This window comes from Onychostruthus taczanowskii, unplaced genomic scaffold, assembly GCF_017590055.1.
Source record: "Onychostruthus taczanowskii isolate IOZ18803 unplaced genomic scaffold, ASM1759005v1 scaffold14, whole genome shotgun sequence".
Taxonomy (NCBI): Eukaryota; Metazoa; Chordata; class Aves; order Passeriformes; family Passeridae; genus Onychostruthus; species Onychostruthus taczanowskii.
This window is the reverse complement of record NW_024498573.1, coordinates 7,234,750-7,258,998: the sequence shown is the minus strand read 5'-3', so window position 1 is coordinate 7,258,998 and position 24,249 is coordinate 7,234,750. Positions and strand designations below refer to the sequence as shown.

The following is a 24,249-nucleotide window of genomic DNA, read 5'->3' as shown; positions in this document are numbered from 1 at the left end:
ATGTCTTTCCACCAGCCAGACCAAATGAAACTGAAAATTACCTTCAAATGACAGCAGAAATGTGCTTTAGCTCCTCTTCCTCTTGCCTGGCCTGCTCACATTGTCTCATCCAAGAGCTCTAGTGACTTCAAAGTCCTCACTTCCACTTTTTCTTTTTTTGCTAAGAACAGTGATGCTCACCACTGCTATTGCAGAGGACATATACAGACAATTTAAATATATATATATGTTTCTAAAACATTAAAAACAACCCCTAAACAAACCATTTTGGAAGGAGTTGGGGCCAAATTCAGAAGAGGACAGTGAAGCCCAGCACATGACTTCACTTCCTCTGGAACCTGTGAAGGAGAACCAACAAAAGCCAACAGTTCAGAAACTCATCTGTGTGGGGTTACATATCCAAAGGTATTCACCCACCAAAGAGGTAGGTGGGGTCTGCAAAGCCCCAGCCCCAGTGAGTTAGATACTAAAACCCCATGAGGTCAAGAGAACTAAGACCAGAGCTCAGGTGAGTGTGGAAGTGTCACTTGGTACCATGCTTCGTTTTTCGTTCCCTATATAACTCTACAAAAACTCAAAATCCACCATAACCTTGAGAATTAGTGGAAGTTTCAAACTCCTGCTTTTCTGAGAGGGTTGGTCTGGGTCTCAGCTGCTTTCTTGGGCTGGCTGCAGCACAACTTCAGGTGATTTTGTTGTTTGTGTTGTTCAAGAGATCAATCAGCAGCATCATAAACATTCTTGGTGGTATTAGAAATAAAAGGCAAAGGATCATAGCAATATTTTTGTGAACATGTGCAAAAACACTCCAAGAGAAGCTAAGGCAGAGCCTTCACAGCTGCTGCAGCACTGGCACAGCAATGGGAAAGGGGCAGGAACCCTGACGAGAGGGAGAATCCGAAAAATGATTGAATTGGTTTTATTCAAAGTTTCCACACAGAGGAGAATTTACCTTTGGCCGTAAACCAGGAATGAAAAACTCAGTCCAAAAAGAATGCTTTGGCCAGGGCCACGTAGAGCTTGAAAAGGGGGCTTCTTGTGAGAGCTGGAGCACTGTGGTTTGTCTGGCATCTGCTATCACATGTTTTGCATTTTCCTTTCTTAATGACATTATGCTCCCTGTAAGTACTGGAAGTAACAGAGATTTACTTATTTTACCCATTTTTCCCTTATGTTCTAGAGGTGCACTAGCAGCATTTGCCAATTTATTCCATTTTATAAGTATTTAAGGGATTTTTGAATGCACAATAGTCTAAACTACTCAGCCCGAATTTCATTTCATCAATGTTTTATGTTGATTTCTGTGATTTCCACAAAAAGAGTCAATTGCCTTTTGAAAAAGGTGGTACTTGGACCAATATGCAGTATAATGTTTCAAGCACACTGAAATATAATGATATACACAGACTACTCCAAGAAACCTCCCTTTTCCAGTATTTTCCATAAATCTTAAACCAGAAACTGAAAAGAAGGGTTGGTGGTTTTTTCCTAAAGGAAAGAGCAATATGTACTTGGTAAGGTCTATGCAGAAGATAAAAATAAAGGTTATACAAAAAGAAAAAACATGAACCTGATGCCTGAAAAAAAGAAAATTATTCTTGAATTAACTTTCATCTGTTGGCTTTTAATTGTAATGGCCCAAATAATTGAATAATTATCAATTTCAAAACTGGTGCAACCACTTCATTATGAAAGTAACATAATACTACAGTCACTTTTTGCTGGACTCAGCTGAGCTGACCTCTCTCAAGCCACCACAGCATTGCCACTTCCACTGATTTCCTACAAATGGGAAAGAGAGGGATGCTTTACTACATCTTCCTCACATGGGTCGTGTCTGTGGTCTGGGAAGATGAAAAGAGGGAGATCAAACAACCACTGAGGCAGGAGGCTGCATATGCCACATTTGCTCCACTTTATGACCCAAAAACTGTCCCCCCAAGTTTAGCCTCTCCTTGTGTGGGGAGGCTGAAGCAGCACCCTTGGAGGAGCTGCCAGGCAGAAGGAGCCCAGGGAACTGCAGCTCATCAGCAGCTCAGAGGGTGACAGCTCCAGCAAGGGAGAAGGGCAGCAGACACAAATGTTGGAACACTGAAGTCCTGAATTTCCTTCTCTCAGAAGCAGTGGGTGATGCTGTATTCAGTTTGGGCAGAAGAGAACAAAATCAGAGGGGGAATCAAGGAAGGGAGAAACACTTTAGAACTGTTTATGTGAGAACAATTCTGGAAAACAGTAGCATTCCTTACAAACCAGGGGCAAAAAAAAGCAATACTGAAACTCAGTAATTCCCTCAGCAACAGAACAGAACTTTCCCAGTCTTCCAAAGAGGATTTGAAGATGGCATTTATTGTTTTGCACTTCAGTGAACAAAAGATGCAGAAAACTAACAGAAGAGAGCAACAAGTGTATTTGCACAGCTAGAATTTCAGGAGGAGCAGCTGTATTTTGAAAGGAAGGAAAGGTCACCTTCTTCTCTGAAACTGGATTTAAGGAACACAGAAAACACCAAGCTTTATGTTATTTGTATTAAAGATTTGGCTGATTCAGAAGCAAAACAAAAATTCTTTATCTGAAAATTAATACCTGCAAAGTGAGCAGAAGGCTTCAATTTTTTTTTTTCCCAAAAAGAGATTTATTTTTTTTTAATATGAATTATCTCATTTCCTGATTAGCAAACTAAAAGTATGAAATTGTTTTCCCTCTGGCTATATCCCAGCTAGATCAAAGCACTGGCCCAAGAACTTACTGTACCAGATCAGTTATGAACAAAGTCCACAAGAAATTCAAGCATCTACTTCTCATCGGTCCTGAAAGAGTTATCACACTCAGAATATGAACATGGGCTCCTCATGCCCCATACTGACAGATATGTGCCCAGATGGTTTTATAACTGGGTTTTGTTGCAGTTATTACTTCAGCACAAACAGTATCTGCTCTGCTTTGGGAGCAGAGCTCATGCCCAGTCCAGGACAAATCACTGAAGTTCATTCCACTGTCACTTCTCTTGCCAGGTCTCACAGGGAAAGGTTTATTCCATACCTGGAAGAACCATGCCCTCTGATGAATACCAGAGGGCCACAGCTGCCCAGGAATTGTGAGTGCCTGTGGGCCAGTGAGTGGCACAGGGACACCTGTAAGGAGCAGTGCTTGGGGATGCTTCAGCAGATTCCTGAGTTAAACATCACCATGATATCTATTTTAGTGAAGACAGAGGAAAGAATCTATACCCACATCTTTTGAATGCACAGAGTCATCAATAAAAGGAGTCTCCAGCTTCAAGCCATGAAGTCATAAATCAAGGCAAAACAAGCCATTGACCTGTTTTTCTTCTTATGAGCAGATGTAACACTGCAGTGAGGGTTTAAGGCCATGACAAGTCCTGCTGCATAAATCAGCTCTCTCCCACGTAATGGTGTGAAGGATAAATCCAAGCACACACTGACAGCCAAAACAGGGGAGTGGTATTGTGGTGGGGGGCCACTGGCTGGATGCCAGATTCCCACCAAATCCAGTCCATCACTCCCTTCCTCAGATGGACAGAGGAGATAAAATATAACAAAATACTCTAGGCGGAGATAAGGACAGGGAGAGATCATTCACCAATTACTGCCACAGGCAAAACTTGACTTGGGGAAAATTAATTTAATTTATTACCAAGCAAATCACAGTATAGTAATGAGAAATTAAACCAAATCTTAAAAACACCTTCCACATCCCTCTGTTGTTCCCAAGCTCAATTTCACTCCTGAATTCTTGGCCTCTTCCCCACAATGGTGCAGTCAGATGGGGAATGGGGGCTGTGGTCAGTTCATCCCACCTTGTCTGTGCTGCTCCTTCCTCCTCAGGGGAGGACTCCTCACACTCTTGCCCAGCTCCAGTGTGGGCTCCTCCCCGGGCTGCAGGTGGATCTCTGCTCTGTTCCTCCATGGGCTGCACAGGGACATCAGCCCCACCATGGGGAATCTCTGCCCCAGCACCTGCAGCACCTCCTCCCTTTCTTCTGCACTGACCCTGGGGTCTGCAGAGATGCTGCTCTCACACATTCTCACTCCTCTGACCACAGCTGCAAGTCCTTTTCTCTTCCTCTAAAATATGTTATGAGGCACTCCCACCATCACTGATGGGCTCAGCCTGGGCCAGCAGCGAGTCCCTTTTGGAGCCAGTGGCGCTGGGGGACAGGGGGGAGATTTTGGAGCTGCTCACAGAAGCCACCCCTCTAGTCCCCACACACACATACCAAAACCTGCCTCACCAAGCTGAAACTAATGTTTCTCTCTCTTTGGAAAAGTGGAGCTATCCTGTAGGAAGGTGTCTGTATAAATACTACAAAGACTGAGAAGTGATTGTTATCTTCCAGAGAGCAGTGTTAATACAGGCTTTAAAAAGAGATCAATGGGCATTTTTGTATTAGTCACATTTTTGGCAGCTCATCCATATCTGCAAACACATATTTTAGAAGATCAAATCAGCAGCCAACCCATGCTACAGTCAGAAAAAGGAAGACAGTAAAAGCACATATCATACAATTATATTAGTGCTCCCTCCTAGAGAATGTTTTACAGTTATGTCTGGCTAGTCAAACCAATTTCTCTTTACTGCTCACTGGAACACAATCTCTTCTATTTCCTCCAAGTTGACTAGGGCTTTTCTGTACCCCTTCTTCAGTTCTTTTATTTCATAAATGTTTTGCAAATACACTCTCACTTGGATTAGGCTGCACTTAACTGCACTTAGCATTCCCTGGGTTTAAAATGAAAAGCATCAGAGCAACAGAGGGAGATCTGGTGTACATCACTGTCCAAAGCCTGTGTGTCCAGGGTCAAGAGCTACTCTGCTGAACACAAAACAGAGAAGCAGGTGCACCTGAGAAAAGTCAGACAGCCCAAAAACACACAGTGCAGAGAATCAGACACAGAGCCCATGACAGTCCTGGGGGAAAAACCAGGCTTTGAGTTAGTTGTTGACCTTGGAGCTGGGAGCAGGAATCTGTGTCCCATTGCCTGAGTCCAGTGAGAACTCAAAGAACTTTCTCATTCTTTGCAAGCAAGCAGGAGGTACAAAGAATATCTGAGTCCCTCACCTTTCCCTAACTTCAACTGTCTGCAAGAGCCCAGTTTTTGGCAAATCTCACTCGTGTCCAAAGAGGCAGCAGTACATGTAAATGCTTTATAGTTTAAAATGTCATATGTTGATGCTGACAAGTTCAAGACATGAGAAGAGGTTGCTATGGAAACACATGCAGTATTGCCTGGAACTAAAGGCAACATTTTACATTAGGAATTTTTTTTAAAAAATCAACCTTGGACCAACAAGTTAGTTGGTTGCCAAATTGGGTTTAGGATGGGGAAAAATCAGTTTGTCATTTGCTCTCAGACAGAAATATTTTTGTTTAGAAACAATAAAGCTAAATGTAATGGAAGAATTTCCATTATATTTTGGATTATTTTCCTTGTCTCAGAGCAAAAAGTAATTTCATATTGAAAGAGTTTCTTTTGAAGCAAATCCATCTCTATATTCCCACATGCTGGAGTCTCCATCTAATTTTATTTCTATAATTAATGAAATCACTTTAATGAATGGTTATGTTCTTTGAAAGGTTAAACCTTTAACTCTTATATAACCTTACTTGCCCATGTAACCACATTGGCCAACAGAACAAATATAGGAGTAGAACTGCTCAGAAAAGAGCAGGATTGCACCCTTGGGCAGTCTGGCAGTTCTCAGCTGTTTCCTGAGCCCTGTTTTATAACCCTGTTTGCAACCTGTCACTGTTGCAAGGTGACACCTGCCCTTCTGGGGTATTGCTGTGCAGTGGCATCTTTCAATGCCAATCTCTTCTGCTTCATTCCCTGCCCTCCCAACAAGCACAAGAACAATTTTGAATTCCACAGATAACAGTTTTACTCTGCAGGCCTCACAAAAAGCCTGATTCTAAAACACAATTCCTGCATACCCATGTACTCAAGGGGAAAAAAGCCCCTCTCCACTTAATCTTTCTTACATAAAGCATAAAGCCTTTTGTTTTTCCTTCTGAAAACTTTCTATTAGTTATCCATTAGATTTGACAGAGAAGATTTATAAAAAGGGGACACAGGGTTCTACTTCTGGCGCTTTATTTTTGGAAGCACAGAAGAGCATTTGAGCTGCTGGGTCTCAGACAGACTCTTCCCTTTCATCTTTTCTTATTTTGAGTATTCTAGACAATTTCAGTCTACTAGAACATTTATTTGTTTGGGCATTTCAGCCATCACAGAATTGAAAAATGGACTAATCTACAATTCAACATAAATTACTCTCCAGTCTGCAGCTGGAGCTGACAAGACCTCATGATTTTTGCAAGTAGAAGGCCAAGATACACTTATAAACACAGAAGATGGGGTCATGGTATCAGCACTGCATGACCAACATTTTTGCCTGATAACTTTAGTAAAAATCTAAACCAAATTGCAGACATCATTTCTTCATAAATACCTGAGCAGTGAAGGTGGGAAAACCTCTTTTTTGCTAAGTTTAAGAGAGAAGATGCTAGGAAATCAGATGACAAGTATCTGAAATGGAAAAAAAACTGTGAACTGGCTTAAGAGCACTGTCCTTCAGTAAATGCAGCAGCAGGCAAACAATGCCAACAAGTTGCTTTTAGAAAACATCTCATTTAGGGCTGTGCTGTCAAAGACGCCTAAGGAGAACTGACAGCCAAACACAGATGGGCTCCTCATGTCCTGGAAACCTCATCTTACTTGGTTACAGCTGAATCCCAACATATCCAGCTTGCTTCAAATGAGGGGTGTTTTCCAACCATCCCACTGTCACAGGGAAATTCCCGTAAATGCTTTTTGTGAGTGCAGACCTCCTGTCCCAGCAGGCTGTAGGCTACTGAATTCCAGGGCCACTGCTGCCACCCAGGCACAGTGGGTCACGGCAAGAGGAATGAGGAACAGCATTTTCTAAGTTTTAAATGCCAGATCCTTTTAACATCCATCCAGCAGCCCATATAAATTCATTTATTACTGTATTTTTAAGCTGTCTGTACATGGTTGGGTTTTGGCCAGTTCCAGAACAGCCTTTTTTAATTTTATTCTTTAAATAAAACCCACTTTTTATGCAGATCTTCCAGACATATAAGATATTAAGTTTTATTTTATCTTCTACTTACAACATCAATAACAGTGAAAAGCTGTTTCTCTTTTCTTTGGAATCTAGTAAATCTCTGTTCCTTAAGAATCTTACAAGAATACTCAGGCAAAGTAAATGCAAATTATCAGTACCCGATTTCAATGTTTTTTAAAGCATAACTTTTTCTTCTGTCACACTTCACTTCTCATTTTTTTCTTATTATTACCTAGAATAAGGTAATATTTATTGACTAAATGTGTCTATAAAAACTTGCAAATAGGCAGGATACATGTAAGGATCTTTATAAATTCCGTTCTCTTTAAAATCCACCAGATATCTGTGTCAGAAGGACTGAGGCAGTGAAATATGGAAAAGCTCATCTGTAAAGATGCTGAGACTTTGGCTGCAGTTCACTCAGCTTCACAGGGCTCATCACAACAGTATTTGGCTCTCCTCTCTTCTGTTTTCTTCACTACTAATGGATACTTTACTATTTAATTAGTGCAGCATGATCCAAATCCCATCAAAGTCAATAAAACTCTTTTCATTTATGTTAACGGGCTTTGGACCAGCTCCTGGTTTAATACCAGAATCAAATAAAACACCCCTAGGAAAAGAGCAGATATACCAAGCTTACACTTTAAAGTACAATCTTAAAACCTTCCTAAGGTTTTTACCAGCTTTAAAGAAAATCTCATTATTGAACACCTTACAAAACCAGCTGGAAGCTCTTTTTTTGCCAGCGTGATTAAAATGTCAGAAGGCATCTAAAAGTGTGCAGAGCTTCACTGTGAAAAACCTTCCCATGGCAGAGGGTGATGCCTTCCTGAAGCTCTTCCTGGGGCTCCTGCACTGTGCAAGGACAGGAGGGTTCCCCCTGGCAGGACAGACCTGGCAGCAGAACTGTTTAAAAGGTCCTGCCCCAAACTCTTGTTCTTTCTCTGGCACCACCACAGCTGGTGGTGGCAGAGAAAGAACAAAGCCAGCCCAGCACTGGCTCTGTTGAGCTGCTCTGCAGAAAACTTCACCAATGTCATTCAGCCACTAAGGCTGCTTGGCCAGGGACATCCACACCTGAGAGGTGGCACCAGGACAGCCAGGGCCCTGCTGAGGGGAGCTCTGTCCAGCAGAGCCCTCAGCTCAGTGCAGCACAGCTGAACCTCCACAACCACTCTAACCAGACCAGCAGCAGAGAGCACCACCTATTTTTGTCACACAGAGGCTTCCTGCTCTTAGGCTATACCCCAGTCACTGTAGAAAGCAATGAACCACAAAGCAAGCAAAATGACACTATGTAAACAGGGAGATTAAACCTTCTCCTGATACTTTTGACCCATTTTGGCAATACCAAGCAAGCCGCACAAAGCCACCACATCATTTTTAGCATAAAGCATGCTTTAATTGACTGGCACATTAAATATCAAAGTTCTGTGTAAAGTTTGACCACAGAAATCACGTTCAGAAATCACATCCAACCAATGCTGACTCAGCAGCAGAGCCACTGGATCCTTTTTTTAAATTCTCAAAAGCCCAAACAAAAAAACTGAACTTGTGCTGTTGTTTTCAACATGTTTTTTGCATTTCACACTACTTCAATCTGGCAGCACAGTAGGCTGGGGAGAAAATTTCCTTGAAAACAAATTTGGCAGAATGTTAATAGAGAAAGAAGAAAATTCAGGGCGAGGATGAGAGGTGCTTCAGTCCCTTCTGGGCTGGAGCTGTGACCCTTCCCATGGAATCAATCACAGCAGCTCTGGAGGGGACTGTCCTGCGGCACACCAGGACACATTGGTGACATGGGGATGTGTCTCCAGCTCCCTGCTCCCATCTGCCCAGTGCCTCTGGGCAGCCCTGACTCACCTTGTACTGACATGTGCACTGGGCTGGGAGGCACAGAAACCTCCATTTGCTCTCCCATGGAGTCAGATTCCAGCCCTGCCCCGCAAACTTGCACTGAGGATAAATGGGGACATCACTTCTTGCTTCATTGTCCCTTCTAGAGCTACTCATTAAAGGAGACTATTCACTGAGCAAGGATTCTGTTGTGAATTGCCAGTGTTTTCTGCTCCTTCCTGCTGGGGGCCACTCACCAGCTATTCTCACCACCCCAGCACTCCAGTGCCAGTGCTCAGCACCTTGCCCTGCTGACACTGATCAGATGTCTCCAACTGCTCTTTCTTTTGGCCTTTCTTCTGACACACCACTTCCTCTCCCCCAAATCCCACACAGAGGCATTCATCTCACTGCTCTGAGCACTACACTTCTCCACAGGAACCACAGTGCATTTTTCCCCAGTGAAGGAAGTTTTCCAGCTCGTGAAAAGGAGAGCAGAACTGCCCAGCAGCCCAGCAGCAGCCAGAGGGGAGGGAGGTACACTTCCAAATACTCTATGGAGCTTTGGAATTCAAACCCATTCGCTGTGATGGAGCAAATTCACCAGCTCTTGGCAGCAATTTCAAAGATGGCCATTTGCTCCACATTCCTCAGCAAAGCAGGGATGCTGACAGGGTCCCTGGCTCTCTGAAGGTGAGGAGTGAGAACCTACAGGCTCAGCTGTCCCCTAGAACCACTTCCAGGGAGGTCATCATTACAAGGTGAAAGCTGCCTCCACACAGACTAGAAAACACAAGTATTAGGGCTAATCTAGCCAGCACACGGTGAGATATAGAGGATTAGATTTGACCTGATAGGTCTCTGATGTCAGTGAAAAGTGGTCTTAATATAAACAAATATAAAATGAAAAGAGAAAAAAACCCAGTGCTTTCCCAGTGGTATAGCTAGAATCTACTGTAGAACTTGTAAGAACACTGCAAGCAGTGATTCAATACTCCAAAAATTTTAACCTTGGGTTAAAGACTGCATGGAGTTCATTCTGGAAGTGCACTATAAAAGTGTTACCTAAGCACAAATATTTCATAAACCCACAAGTCAAAACAAACACCTCTTCAAATCACTCAAAAGGAACACAAAATTGCCAGAAGCAGCTAAATCCTTCAAAGACCTAAGTATATCCATCACGGATGAATTTCACATTACTAGCATTTCATTTATTCAACAGTTTTCCTAGTCTTGTCATGATTTCTACAGGCTTGCATAATAACATGAAAATGTCACAAAAATTACGTCAGAGTGGCAATCCAGAGGCAGGGAGCCACAAGGGCCTTTGTGTGACAAGAAGTGCCAGGAGATGTGTCTCTAACCCATCTGCCCATTGGAGACCAAGGACCCTTCAAAGGTCCTGGGATTCCCAGTCTTCGTTTCCAGTGCACTTTGCCATTTCCAAAAAACAAACCCTAAATACATTACTTAGTGAAATCTCATGAAAACATATGCACATTCACAGATCTTGTGTGCCCTGCTGGCTCCCAAGAAGGAGTGCATCTCTTTTCAAACCACGGGAGCCTGTAGCCCAGCCTGTCGGAGGAGGGCACATCTCCACACGAGTGTGAAAACATCTAATTACATAAGGCCAGGTCCTCAGCTAATGCAAAGTGACAGAGCTCCCAGAAATCCATGGAGATATGATGATGCAGATTAACAGAGGTTTGGCTCATTATAATTCAATGAAACTTCTAATTTTCCCATCTAGTGACAGATTGTTGGAATCCTGACCACCAGAACCTCAGAGTGCAATGGGGACTTGAAAGGGGATAGCATCAGGGAAAGTAAACTCCAGTTTGGCTGAAAGCATATTTATGATCCAGGAGTTTCAATTAGCTGTTGCTGAGTTATCACAAAAGTCTGTTGAACAGATGTGCAATTAGTGTTTTTCTCATGTTGTTCTCTCTTGTGACTTGGGGTTTTTTGGTTGGGGATTGTATTTGGCGTTTGGGTGGGGTTTTTTGCAAGTGATGCTAGTTTTATTGAGGTCAAAACTCTCATCATAGGCAGAGAAAGCTCTACCCACCACCACACCCCCAGCAGTGCAGAAGCAGAGAGGCAGTGTCAGCAGGAAAATCTTTCTCCTTTCTGGCCTCATCTTCATAGGAATATGGAGACAAAAAAGCTGTCAGAATGAGCCTGCAAATTCAAGGCAGCTGGAATTGCCTCATCCTCCTGGCATGGACTGGAGGGTTTCTCCTGATCCCTCCCCCTTACTTAATGCATCACCTCTTCTGTGGTGGGGATGTGGTGTGAGGCAGAAGGGGAAGAAGGTTTAGCAGAGCTATTTCAGGTTTAGAGGCACACAGTTCTGTCCTGTTCCATCCAGCACACGGGATATAAACAGCCATAGGAAAAGCTGCACTTGAGCTTCTCACGCTCACCTCCCTCCCCAGCACCACTGCACCAGGGGACAGGGAACAAGGTGAAAGACAAGGTTATGATGTGGAATACTCCATGGCCTGCTTTTTGTCCCAAATTCTCTGCTAATCAACCTGTCCACACAAAGCCAAACAGAGCCAGTGAAACTAAGCACATTCACTTCAGCAGCTTTGGAAGAGACCCAAAAATCAGCTACTTGCCATGGGACCTCCCTGGCCCTTATGCAAAATTATGCTGGATCATGACACAAACATTGACAGAAATCTGGGTTTTTTCCTGTGTGATTTTCTGTTTAGATAAGTGCAAGATTACACTGTATTTTTATAGGTTCAGCATTTTTATTCTATTTTATAAGATGTGTATGATTACTGTTGGGCTTAATTTGACTGCAGTGAACTAAGCACTTTATTTTCACAGAAATTCATTACACTCTCCTACTGAGGAGATTAAATTAATTCAAAACATCTTGTAAATGGTCTTGTCTTTCTTTGCTTGTCTATTACTTATCCAGACTGATTTTCATATTCTTCTTTCAGAGTACTAAATCATCCTTTGATTAATCCCATTTTTACACTTGCTGCTTATGTCAGCCTTAACGTGCTGTAACTTTGCAAACAAATTTAATATTGACAGACACCTCTTAGCACTTATTTGGGAATTAAATATTTTGGTTTACTGATGAATGGTGGATTTGCAATTTTTACAATGAAAACTAAAACTATTCAAAAACTCTGACTTCAAGCTTGGTTATAAATCTGAAATCAATCCAAATTCATCTCCAAACCTTCTTTAACCCTGAGGTACTTAGTGGTATTGAACAGAAGTGGTGTAAAATTTCTGCTTCGGGGATTTGGAGTGGGGCATTTTTTGTTGATTAAAAAGATTGTGACCCTTTGTATGTTCATGGTGCTTTACAGAGAGCATTTTGAAGTCTGAAAGACACCATTTTATCCAGCTATTACTTTAGGTATATAAAAACTTTTAGACATTTTCAGCCTTGCAAGCTTCAAAGCCTGTCATCTTCCAATATAACTCCTGTCACGTGAGAGTGTTGGCATGTGAAAGACTCTCACTGAGCCCACCTCAGCTGTCTTTATCATCAGGTAGTGATTTATTTCTCAAAGACTGTTTCTTAAAAACTTTCTGGTTTGCAGAATGCTTTCTGAACAACGTCTCTCACATTCCTTCCACAGCTCCTCTGCTTGGAGGAAGAGGAAAGCCTTGCGATTTTAGCACTCTGAAAAATGAAGTATATTCTTCTGCACATGAGTTGGATGAACACAATTTGCCCAAAAGCCATGATTTAAAACAAATAAACCCACTATTAAAACAGTAACCACAGCCTGTGCTGCCACCTACCCTTGGTTAATCTCTGTGCTTTCTGTAGGCTTTTTCCAAAGCATGGGCTCTGTCCTGGAAATTGGAATGCCCTGCAGGTGATGTGATGGCCATGGGCACCAGCCTTGTACCAGCCTTGGGAGGCACACACTTCGCCATGGGAGAAATGCAAGGTGCAGCTGCTTAGGGCAGATACTGGATGTTAGTTCTGCATTTTGCATATGGGGAAAAGAGCAGAGAAGTGAGAATCACAGATCCATTGAATCATTTAGGTTGGAAGAGACTTGGAAGATCTTTAAATCCAACCATTAACACAGGACTGTCAAGTCCACACTGAACCATGGACCCAGGTGCCACATCTGCACCTCCCTGAGCTGCCTGTTCCAAGGTTTGACAGCCCTTTTTGTGAAGAAGATTTTCCTAACATCTAATCTAAAACTTCAGCAAGTGCTTTCCCCTCTTCCTTTCTAAATTCAATCATTTTACTGTATTTGAATTAAAATGTAAATGGCACATTACTACGCTTAGCTCTTGAAATAGTTTTACTCCCAAGAAAGTAAGCCTTTCTTTCCTGTTGGACTCGATGTATTATTTTGACTTTATCCATTCTATACTGTACAATACTCATTAAATCATGCCAAAAAAGTTCAAGTTCAGAAACAAAACTTGAAAGAGAAATCCCTCCCACGGAGCAAATTGTGCAAGAGTAGCCCTGAGTGTGCAGTGCCCCTCCTGGGTGTGTGGTGTGAAGGGGTGGATGGGTTTGCCTCAGGGGGCTGATGCCTGGAGCTCCACTGGACATGCTGGAAGCTGCTGCTGCAGCCAGAGGGAGGAGGCAGGGACTGCCCACAGCCATGGGAAGAAGGCACAGCAGCAGGCTTAGAGCTGCACTCAGGGCTCCTGTAGAAATTTGCTGTATCATTCACAAAATTCAATGCCCGCTCCATTTCATGGACTGCTTCTTGTCAGTGATGGGGTAAAGGAAAAGAGCTGCTGGCCAGCCTGCTCATTAGCCAGCCTGCTCATTAGCCATGCAGGTTCTTCTCTACACATTCACTTCATTATTCTTACAGTGACAGTAAATCAGAAAACAAATTAATAAAGGCTTTAAGACTCAGGGCTACATCAAGGTGTGGATCTGTGGATCTGTGCTACCCGAAACCTCAGGTAGATATTTTGATTTCATGTTTTTCAAAAAACAGATGAGATGTTCACCATATGCCAAGTATTTCCTTCCAACTTTCTTGCCTCAAAAAACTGTAAAAATAATTCACCTTCATTGCAGGGCAATAGCAGCAACCTATAGTCCACACACTTCCTGAAGAGAAATAACTTGAATGCATAAATCAGCTGTATCTAGTTACAGTAGTAGAAGGAGCTCTTCTTATGCACAGATACCAGTGATGTCCACTGACTTTCTCATTACAGGATTACTAGGCTTCACACTTAATTTCAGTGGAAAATAGATTGTAATTTGTCCCCTGAGGTCCACAAGGCTAGAGGTTAAATGCTGGGAAAAAGCAGTCTGACCATATAATGAAATTCAAACACAGAGGTGGAAACCATAGGAAAAGTTAAAGGAAATGACAGTAGGAAAGAAGTTAAAGTAGCTGTATTTATAGCTCACCATATCAAAAGAAAAGTGGCAACATTGTACTTTGCAGGTGGAAGAGTCAGAAAGTACCAGGGACACTAGGCAATTCCAGCCTCTGAATTCTCCACAGAGAGCTGCACAAGTGAAGAATTAACAGTGTCTTTATTTTGAAGAGAAGGGTCACAAATGCAGCAACAAAGGGAAAAATACTAAATTTTACATAAGCCAATTTAAAGGGAATAAAAAAATATATAAACTTGATGGTTAACACTGAAAAACTTCAACACACTTGGGATGCCAAGAACAAAAAGTAACAGCGAGTTGTACAAATGGCACTTCCATTTCAGCAAGGCAAAGATTTGGAAAACAAACAGACCAGAAGATGCAGTGCTATAAGGACTGCATGAAGCAGGGGGGAAATGCACGTGTGTAAATTAGTGGTGAGGGCAGGTTCTCCCTGTGGCATTAGAGAGGATAAAATGGTGCTGAAGTCACCATGGTCAGTAAAAGGACCTCCCCCACCTGGGGGGCAGCCAGCCCACGGAACCCACAGCAGTGCACAAAGTCTCACAGAGACACACACGAGGTGTACAGAGAAACTCATCTGTACTGTAAAATGACACCTTCAAAACAACATACTTGGTATGATTTTCACTGGCCTGGGGATCTTTGGGACTTCAAGAAAGAGAACTGGCATCTCTGTCTTTTCCTTGAGGGAAACACTTTAAAACACTTTCTTTAAACAAAAAACAGTTACTTAGAAGAAAAAGCAGAAACTTTAATGCTGAGATTCACACTTACAACTCCAAGAACTCCAGATCTGAAGAAAGTACCAGACGTTTTGAGACCTGGGAATAACTGAGAAGATCTATAACAGAAGCTGTGATTTAGATATGAGGAAGCAACGTGCTCTTCTGCTCTTGAAGAGGACACTCTTCTTTTCAATGTTACAGTTTAATAGAACAGTGCTGAAAATAGCGTGTGAAATGTGGGCCTTTCATTTGCAGACTATTAAAGCTGGGAACCCGCTGTGTCAAGACTCTGCAAACAAAGATGAATTTAAAACACACTCAGATAAAGGGGGTAAAGGAACCAGATGTGATGTGTTAGAGAACTTACTGAAACTTTGGAAGAAAGAAAGCAATAAAGGGACAAGGTGATCCGAAAAGGGGGGTGTGCACATCAGAGCAAGGTTGTGCAACCCCCTGCAAGACGCTCCAGACCTGCTCCCTGGTTCTGTTTTAATCAGGCCCAGTATGAGAAATGTCCTACTGTGCCATTAAGTAATGGCATGACCTGCTTACAAAGCAACGGTCACCATAAATAAAAAGTACTCAGAAGTAGGTCTAATAAAACACTAGTGTGATCTCTGGAGAAAAGGTCCTTCTTCACACAACAGCTGGAATCCTGGTTGATCCAAAAAAAATTTTTTTAACCTTCTGCAGCAAAAAGTAAACATGGAACTAACCTTAAATGTGGCGATGTCTTGCCATTTGCAGAAATCTTGAATTCTCAGGAAACAGCCTCCCCACACCACGAGGAAGCATTGAGCTGGAAGGTAACTGAGCTAATAGCACTTTTTGAGAGACACACCTCTGGAAGCTAAAAGGGCCAGACTTCTCAAAATAGATGTTCTGCTTACCACAGAAATTAATTATGACCTTATCAAAATTAGTTGCTATATTTGGGTCTTTCAGGATGGGAAGCAGGAGACACTATAGGCCCCTTTCCTTGGATATATAGAGTTTAATATTCTGGTTGGAAAATTAGTTTTGACACTATAGGCCCCTTTCCTTGGATATATAGTTTAATATTCTGGTCGGAAAATTAGTTTCTGTATGGTCAAAGGGCATAGTACAGCTGAGACACTACTACAATGAGGACAATGCAACACAAGGTCAAATAGGATGTAAATTTTCTCCATTCTTCTATTTTATCCAAAGGCCTACAGCATACCACAAAGCTACCATTTCTGACTGCCTGAGGATACTCTGTCCAGATGGTGTCCACCTGTTTGATGAAGGAAATTACTTGTTCTGCTCTCAGATAAAATGTAGGTGAGATGATCCATGCACACAAGATACAAAGGAAAAAAAAAAAACAGTATTTACTGATGAACAGAGTGTCTTTTAAGGACAGCAGAGGATAATTTACTCCAGTCAGAGGCTGAATCATAGTGTTTACACTCTTCATCTTTCACACTGTAACTTTTAAAAGGCAAAGCCTGTGCAATTTACACAGCAGAAGGGTCTGTCCAACTAGGCTCATGTTGGCCAGGGAAATGAACAGCAGAAACCCAGAGAATGGGTTACAAAGCAGTCTCCATCCTGTGAACATGGCCATGCTGGAGTGCTAGGCATCAAAAGAGCTCCATTGCTTTGCCAGGCAACACAGGTCTTTTAAATGATGTGTGTAGATGGGGATGTGCAGTCAGGCTCTGATTGTGCTAGAATTCACATGCATGCTTGGCTTAGCCATGTGGAAGCCCCAGCTCAATTCAGAATGCCCTTGAAAAGGGTTAATGGTGATCCCACTGATCATCTGCAGGGGAAGGGCTGCTGTTTCCTTAATGGCTTTTACATTTTGTTCTATACTGTGTCACAGAACTTATTTGCACTTCTTCTGCCACTGTATTACAATTCTACTTATCAAAAAAGCCCACAGTGAATTTTGCCATTACATTAAAAAAATGGAGGGAAAAAAACACTCAGATCGTGAGTTTGGTTTGATTTCAGTATAATTGAGTGAGAAAATGCACCCAATGAAAAGATCATATGAGCCCTATTTTGATTTCCTTAAAATGGATGCAACTCCATCATATTGTAAATGCTAAGAATTTAGCATACAGAAAAGGAATTACTGGAATTATATGTAGCACGCATCTGTTTTAACTGTCAGGCACTAGACCTGACCAGACTTTGAAGATAATATTGTGCTACCTTGAGCTCTGCTTTTTTACTACATCACAAACCAGTGTAATCCAAAAACCAGATCAAAAAGAAACACGACTAAATTATAAATCCATATGAAAGCAGGAGATGGATGTCTAAAAGGAAAAATAACACAGTTACATAAGCATGTCTGCCTTCTCCTGGTATATTCATTGTGAGCAGCTCCTTCACCCTCTCATCCAGGTAAATTACACGTTCCACCTAAAGTGAGTTAGATTCACCTTCAACTCTGTGGGCAGTTCCAAGAAAACACTTCTGTCAGGACAGCACATAACAATACAACCTTAAAATTCACTTACTTCAAAGAGATCATGCTCAAAGTGAAGAAGAACTATACTACACAAGGCTAGACTTCACAAAGTGTCTAAATGCCTTTAGGAATGCAGGGAAAGTGGCAGGAAGAAGGGGAGAAAGGTGGGCATTTCACATGGGCAGCTGGAATTGCTCTCAGGAAACACCATTGACTGGATCTGAACATGAGATTCTACATTTCCACTTCAGAAATTAGATTATATGAACACAACCCTGTAAAATAAAAACTGGGGGAAAAAGTTTAGTTCTCTGATTTAAAACAGGAAAGAAAATACTCATAATAGAAAAAATACCTAACAACATTTTGGGATAACTGGCAGATGTGCACTTGCATTGACAGCAGCCAAAGCACCAGCCAGCTGAGGATCCATGACTGTTAGGAAAGGGAAATGTATCCCCCCAAACCCACCCAGGTGAGCCCAGGGCTACAGATACTGCAGCATTGGGCATGAGTCGAAGAAGCACTGCTGGTGTCCCAAGCATTTCTAGAAGAAACAGAGCCTGGGCAAGCAGCCAGCCAGCCAGCAGGCTGCTCAAAAACAGTTTGGGAGGGTTAGCAAGAGCACAGGAAAGACTGAAGTGTTGTAGAGAAAACCCTGCCTGGTTCATCACGAGAAGAAACAAGTCCACTGCACTTGTAAGGTGTCACTCCTGGTACCCCCAGCCATGTCATGCTCACACCTCATTTAGAAAACAAACAATCAGAGTTGGCTTGAAAAGCTCACTTTCTGTATATCTTCTTCTAATAACTTTCCATTTTAGTGACAGCACTGTGAAATTTTTGGACAGCTGATCTTTTCGCTTTAAAAAAGGAAGAGGATTATACTAATGGAGCCAAACTAGGACACCATGATGTGTTACTGAAACTGATGTTCCTTCCTTTGCTTCCATGGGTGCAATCAGATCACATTGATTGTTCATCATGGAGTAGTGATCCTCAGTCTTCTCAGTCCTGTCAGTACATCTGACTGTGCACTCCAGCCTAAGTTAATCATGTGTTCATTATCCACTTCAGATGTGCTGTTGATACTGTGTTTTTCCAGTCTAAGTACACATTCTAGCTCACAAACTACAAATGTCGTGAGGAGATTGGGAGGGAGTTTATGTCTCTGAATTTCCACAACCAAATAGTGCCATCCTGCCAACCTGAAGAAGACATTTTTGGCACATCTGCCTTGAGCACTGCAGAAGTATTTATAAAAAATCTAGATTTATCAAAAATCTAGATGTGTAAAGAGTTCTTCTACAATGGCAGGATCATCTGCTGAGGTGAAGAAAGACAGTTCCCATCCACATACAATAATCTGGAAGGATTAACACAATCCTAAATTTTTGTTGGTTTATAGCATTTTTTACAACCTCCAACCACTCTCCTTCACAACCTTTGGAGAGGACAGCCAGCTCCCTCATCTTCCAAGTGCATCCACAAGTAAGAATCTGGCCAAGGACCAAGAACATACTCAAAGCACAACACCTTCCACCACAGCCTGCAGGCCATGGAGAGCTGACCATGCTTGCTCTGCCCACTCAGTGGAGGATTTGTATGAATGCTATCAGGCCAACCAAGATGATAACAAGTTGTCCTGAGTGTTTTATCTTAAGTGGGAAAGCTTTCACAGTATTTTTTTAATATGGTAAAAATCACATTCATAATTCATAAAGCTGTTAAGAATCTATTGATTAGCTTTAACTTTGATTCTTCATCCACAATTTTTAATGACCTGCTCCAGCTCTGACAACACACCTAGATTGCATACTTCAGAAGTTCTCTTCACCTGCCTCAGATTTGATTTCTAGGTCAATAAATTTTCTGTTGACTTCTGATTCAGAAAGCCGTGAGTACCCAAACTAATGAGTATCTCTTTGGTCAGGGCAGCAGATCTTCATCATTTATAGTACAGTTCAAAAGTCCCTTCACAGATCTACTATTTTCATGTGAATTCCTTCCAACAACTTCTCGTTTGGTAATACCAATTCTACCAGCCAGATCCTTCTAGGACAATAACTGGCAAATAAGACATTGTTGGTAGTGCAGTGCAAGCCAAAAGGGCTGTTCAAAGGAAATAACATCAGAAGCTGTCAAGGTGGCAGATGCGCTTCCTGACTTAAACCAGATTCAGTCAACAAAAGTTTGCAGTGAAAAAAATCAAAGCAGGACACTTCAAGTCCAGTATTGTTTCAGCCCTGATGAATGATGCAAAAGACAGGGGACCACAAGAACCATAGACAGATGTCAAACCACCTTCAAAAGCAAGCACTTCAAAAATAAACACTAGGAATTAAAATAATCAAGCTTATAATGTAAAATTCTAATACTTGTCATTCGACAGCTCTGTTGTAAGAGAGATCCAACATCCCTATCTCAAGAAGAAGATCCACCATCCCTATCTCAATCTAGAAAATGTGGTGGAAATACTTGGGCCCATTGAAGAAAACTAGATGTGAAGTAAAAAACAGACATAGAAAAACAGTTGAGAATAGCCTTGTCCATGTCTTTATTCACATCCAAATGTCAATAACCCAAGAAAAGCATATAGCCCAGTGGTCTCTAAGTATGTCTTGCTGGCAACACATTGCTCCAAGGACTCTTCAATACTCCTTGCAAAAAACAAGAAGTAAAGGGAGAGACAAGCAGTATTAACTTCTGTGGTTACTTGCTTATTATTTCTGTCCACAGAGCAGTGGCTTTTGGAGAAACATTGGTATCATTCCTTTGAGTTTGTGTAACTCTATTGATAATCTGTTTTATACACTCACCCCACAAGAAAGAAAGAAACCGAGATGGAGGGAAAGGGTAGAGATGGAACATGGTACCCAAGGGACTGGAGTTCAATTTGTTGTTCCAAAACAGATTTACTGCACAATCTCAGGGAAATCTTTACAGCCTAAAGGTATTGAGGCAATGCTTCCTGCAGGAAGGCTTCAGTGACCTGGGCAAAAAAAAAATACATCTCTGCACTGCAACATCTACCATGTAGATACACACAGGAGGAAGCAGCATTCCATTTCCAAATGTATTAGCATAACCACAGAAGTTGTAATTCCATGTGAAAATCATTCACATTAGAAGGTGGCACCTCCCAGCCCAGACCAACTCTCCAGCTTCTTCTAATGGAAACAAGAACACTGCAAAAGGCAGGCTCATGGGTTGGGCATACAGGTAGAAAACTACAATTCCTTTGGTAGCTTTCTGGATTCCAGTCTTTTATGAGTGCATTTATTATTGCATTGAGGCCTGGCTTCACACCTTGGCATTTGAGACGTTACAAATGTGAAAAGAGCAGTAATTTACAAAGCCTTTTCATTTATATTTTCACTTCATTTTATAAGCCATTCTCATTCTTTCTCATTTTTACATGCAACATGAGGCCTTGGACCTTTAGAGTCTCATCCAAAGTTTGGCTTTTACTCCTGTTCTGTTTTATCATTACTCTTCTGTCTACATATAAGGAGCCCACATTCAGGCAAACACTGGAAGGAAGCAGGAACAAGCTCCCCCCCCGCCCTTATAGTTAAAACCTGTGCTGAGGAGAAGAACACAAGGCAAGGAGTAGCCATCAAACAGGATCTTCTTCCACCTTTCAGCACAGATGAACAAGGAAGAAGACCCTTGGATCTGCTCCAGTTTTAAAAGTAAAGAGCAAGTAAATCTTAAGCAAGTAAATTTGACTTACACAAAATGATCTGTGCTAGACACAAGGAAGAGCACAGAACTTTTGCTTCCCCCCCGAGGCAGAACTGCAGGCTCACACTCTGCTCTCTGAATGGCTCTTCTTGCTCAGCCTGGTGCTTCTCTTACCCTCAGCCAGCTGTCCACATCAAACAACTGCAACATTAAAACCTGCTTCTCAGAACAGGAATGCACATGGCTGGGAGAAACCACAGGAAAGGAAAGACTAAGGGGAAAAGTATTTGATTCCCTTCCATTCTCAGATAGCCAACATACTATCTCCATACATGTCATCTTCTTGGCACAGCAAATGAACAACTTCCTATGACTAAATAAATAGAAATACAACTGACTCCTACTGGCTCTTTATGCAGAGGCAGAATGTATAACAATTAAGCAATCTCAAAATTACAAACTCTAAAGGCTATAGCAAGGAAATACAGGCTGGATAAACTGGTCATTATAAAATAAAATAGACCCCCTTTCTCACTAAAGAAATTGCTGTGCAGTAATTACTGTTCAAATGACAGTGTGACAGTTTAGGATGTCAGGGACAAACAGTGATAAACTGAGTGCTGAACATGCACTCCAGAACAGAAAGCTGCAGCCAGTTTTAAAGCACACAGCTTTGACAAATGTATCACAGGGGGCTGTTTTGCTCGTAAAACTCCAATCAAAACTTTTCATCAATCATTTGATTAGGCAATGAAACTCACCAAGTGAAATATCCAAGAAAACAGACTGAATAAATTTAAATTTTCCAGGACAAAACCATATTTTACCTATCAAATTTGTTTCCAGGGTAGTCCCGCCCATTATTCAGGATTAACTCTTTATAACATTTACCCTTGCAGGCTGTAAGTGAGAAGTGGAAGAGGATGCTGAGAACTTGCCACTTAACCTTCTGGTTTAGAGCATCAGACCCCTCAAGTAACTTTACCACAAATCAACATAGATGCTGTTTGCAGCTGCTCTGTTCCAGAGTAGCTACCTCAGAGCATGTGCTCAAACTTCTAGTGCCACTGTCTGTAAAGCAGCGCTTGGTGCAGCACAGCTATTCCCACACAAGGGAACATTAGTTAATTTGCATTCACAGTTACCATATGAGGTGTGAGTTTCTGACAGTCCACACATTTTATATTTAAAGACTGTAGGAAATTAATATAATTATCTTTGATATAATAACAAAAGTAACTTACCAATCCATCACAATTGCTGATAGCAACTGAAGCATTTGGCATATCAGTGATATCCCCAACATAGAGGCAATTCCCATAGAGAGGTTCAATATGAGTCTCCTCAGAGTCCTCCTGCCACTCAACTGTTGCTCCAGGGGCCACGAGCCTGGAGTTTGGCCGCAGCCTGAAGTGAAACTCTCTTCCAAAAACGGTGACATTGTAAAATATCTGCTCATTTGCTGCTTCATGTTGCAAGTCCTCCACAGCTCTCCTGAAGCGCGCTTTTGGTGGTCCAGACACCAAGTGGGATAGAAACCTGCCCTCTGAATCGGTGCTTGTGGGGATGACAAGGCTGTACTCCTCTATATTCCTCAGGATTGAATCTTTACAGGGAGAAAGCAAGAGAGAACAGAGATACTAGAACTAAACATATCCTGATGCCGCGGGATTTTTATTCCATTATTCATTAGCACAGCAGACACTTACATAAGGCAGATGGACACTGCACTCTTTGCAGGCACTTGGTTCACCTGCATGAAGTGTGTGCAGAGTTCACTCAAACTTGCCTTTTCCCCCCCAAAATACCAGACGGCAGAGTGAGCCTCCCCACCCTGCCAGGACCCCGCACACCAGCCCCTGGAGAGAGGTCCCGCTCCCCTTTGCCCACCCAGCCCGGCCCCCGCACCCCTGCACACCCAGCCAGTGACCGGGTCGCCTCGGGGACTTTGCGGGTTTCCCGGGTCGCCAGCGCTGAAGACAGGGTGTTGATTCAGTTCGGGACTGCTCACAGGGGCAGGGGTAGGGGCTGGGTTTGCAGGTGGTAAGCCTGCAAGGCAAAGGCACGTCCCTCAAACTGCCCCCGTTGCGGCGGGTTTGAGTCGAGCGGTGATGGGGACGCCACGGGCAGCGATCGGGAGCGGTCTCAGTGGGAGCCCGGGAGTTTCGGACAGAGGCGATGGCCCGGGCGAGAGGAGGAGGAGGAGGCAGACGAGCTGCCATGTGTTTCAGCCCGCACGGGGAGCCCCAGGCACCGCTCCCTGCCCGCCGGGGCTCTCCCGCTCCGCGGGGCAGGCAGCGGGCGGCGCGGGGCTGCGGGCAGCGCTGTCACTGCCGGGCGCTCCCGGTCCCTTCCCCGCCAGCGGCGCGGCTGCCCGGTCCCCGTCCCCGCCTGCCGCTTGCAGGAAACAACTGGAAACCCGGCAAAAGTAGCCTCAGAAGAAGTTCAAGGGGAGCCGAAAGCCGCGGGGCGGCGAGCCGCTACTTGGGACGGGCGGGCTGCGGGCACCGGCCGGCGGCGGCGGGGCAGGGCGAGCAGCCCCGAAGGCGTCCCGGCGGAGACCTACCTCTGTCCCCGGGGCGCCGCAGGGCACCGGCGGGCAGGGCGAGCGCGCAGCAGAGCAGGAGGCAGGCGATGCCCGCGGGAGGGTCCATCGCGGCGGCCCCGGCCCGACGCGGGGGCCGGCGCCCGGGCTGCCCGCAGCCGGGGCGGGCCAGGCGGCAGCCCCGCTCCGCGCTGCTCCGCGCCGCTCAGCGCTGCCCCGCGCCCCGCCGCCCGCGCATTCGCCCAGCCGCAGCCGCAGCGGCAGTGGCGGCCGCGCTCCCGGCTCGCAGCGAAGCAGAGACACCAGGAGGCGGCGGGGGTATAGTACTGGAAGCACAGGGCGTGCGGAGTGAAGTCAGGCTGATTGACAGAGGCGCTGCCACACGGCGCAGCCCGGCCGCGGGGAGCGGGGACGGGCCGCGGGCAGCGGGGACGGGACCGCNNNNGGCCGGCAGCGCCCGCCCCGCGCCGCGCCCCGCGCCGGGACGGGCCCGCCGGCGGGGACGGGA

General features: G+C 43.7%; 1 protein-coding gene across 1 annotated transcript in view; it reads right to left on the bottom strand.

Moving 5' to 3' along the window:
• Window positions 1-23,956, bottom strand: part of ADAMTS2 (ADAM metallopeptidase with thrombospondin type 1 motif 2) — a 174,616-nt gene extending 150,660 nt beyond the window's left edge. Inside the window, exons 1-2 of the mRNA XM_041397984.1 lie at window positions 23,763-23,956; window positions 22,441-22,802 (exon numbers count right to left, since the gene is read on the bottom strand). Of these exons, the coding sequence (XP_041253918.1) occupies window positions 22,441-22,802; window positions 23,763-23,850 (450 nt within the window). The 5' untranslated portion in view covers window positions 23,851-23,956. The remainder of the gene's footprint in view (window positions 1-22,440; window positions 22,803-23,762) is intronic.
• Window positions 23,957-24,249: the final 293 nt, after the last annotated feature.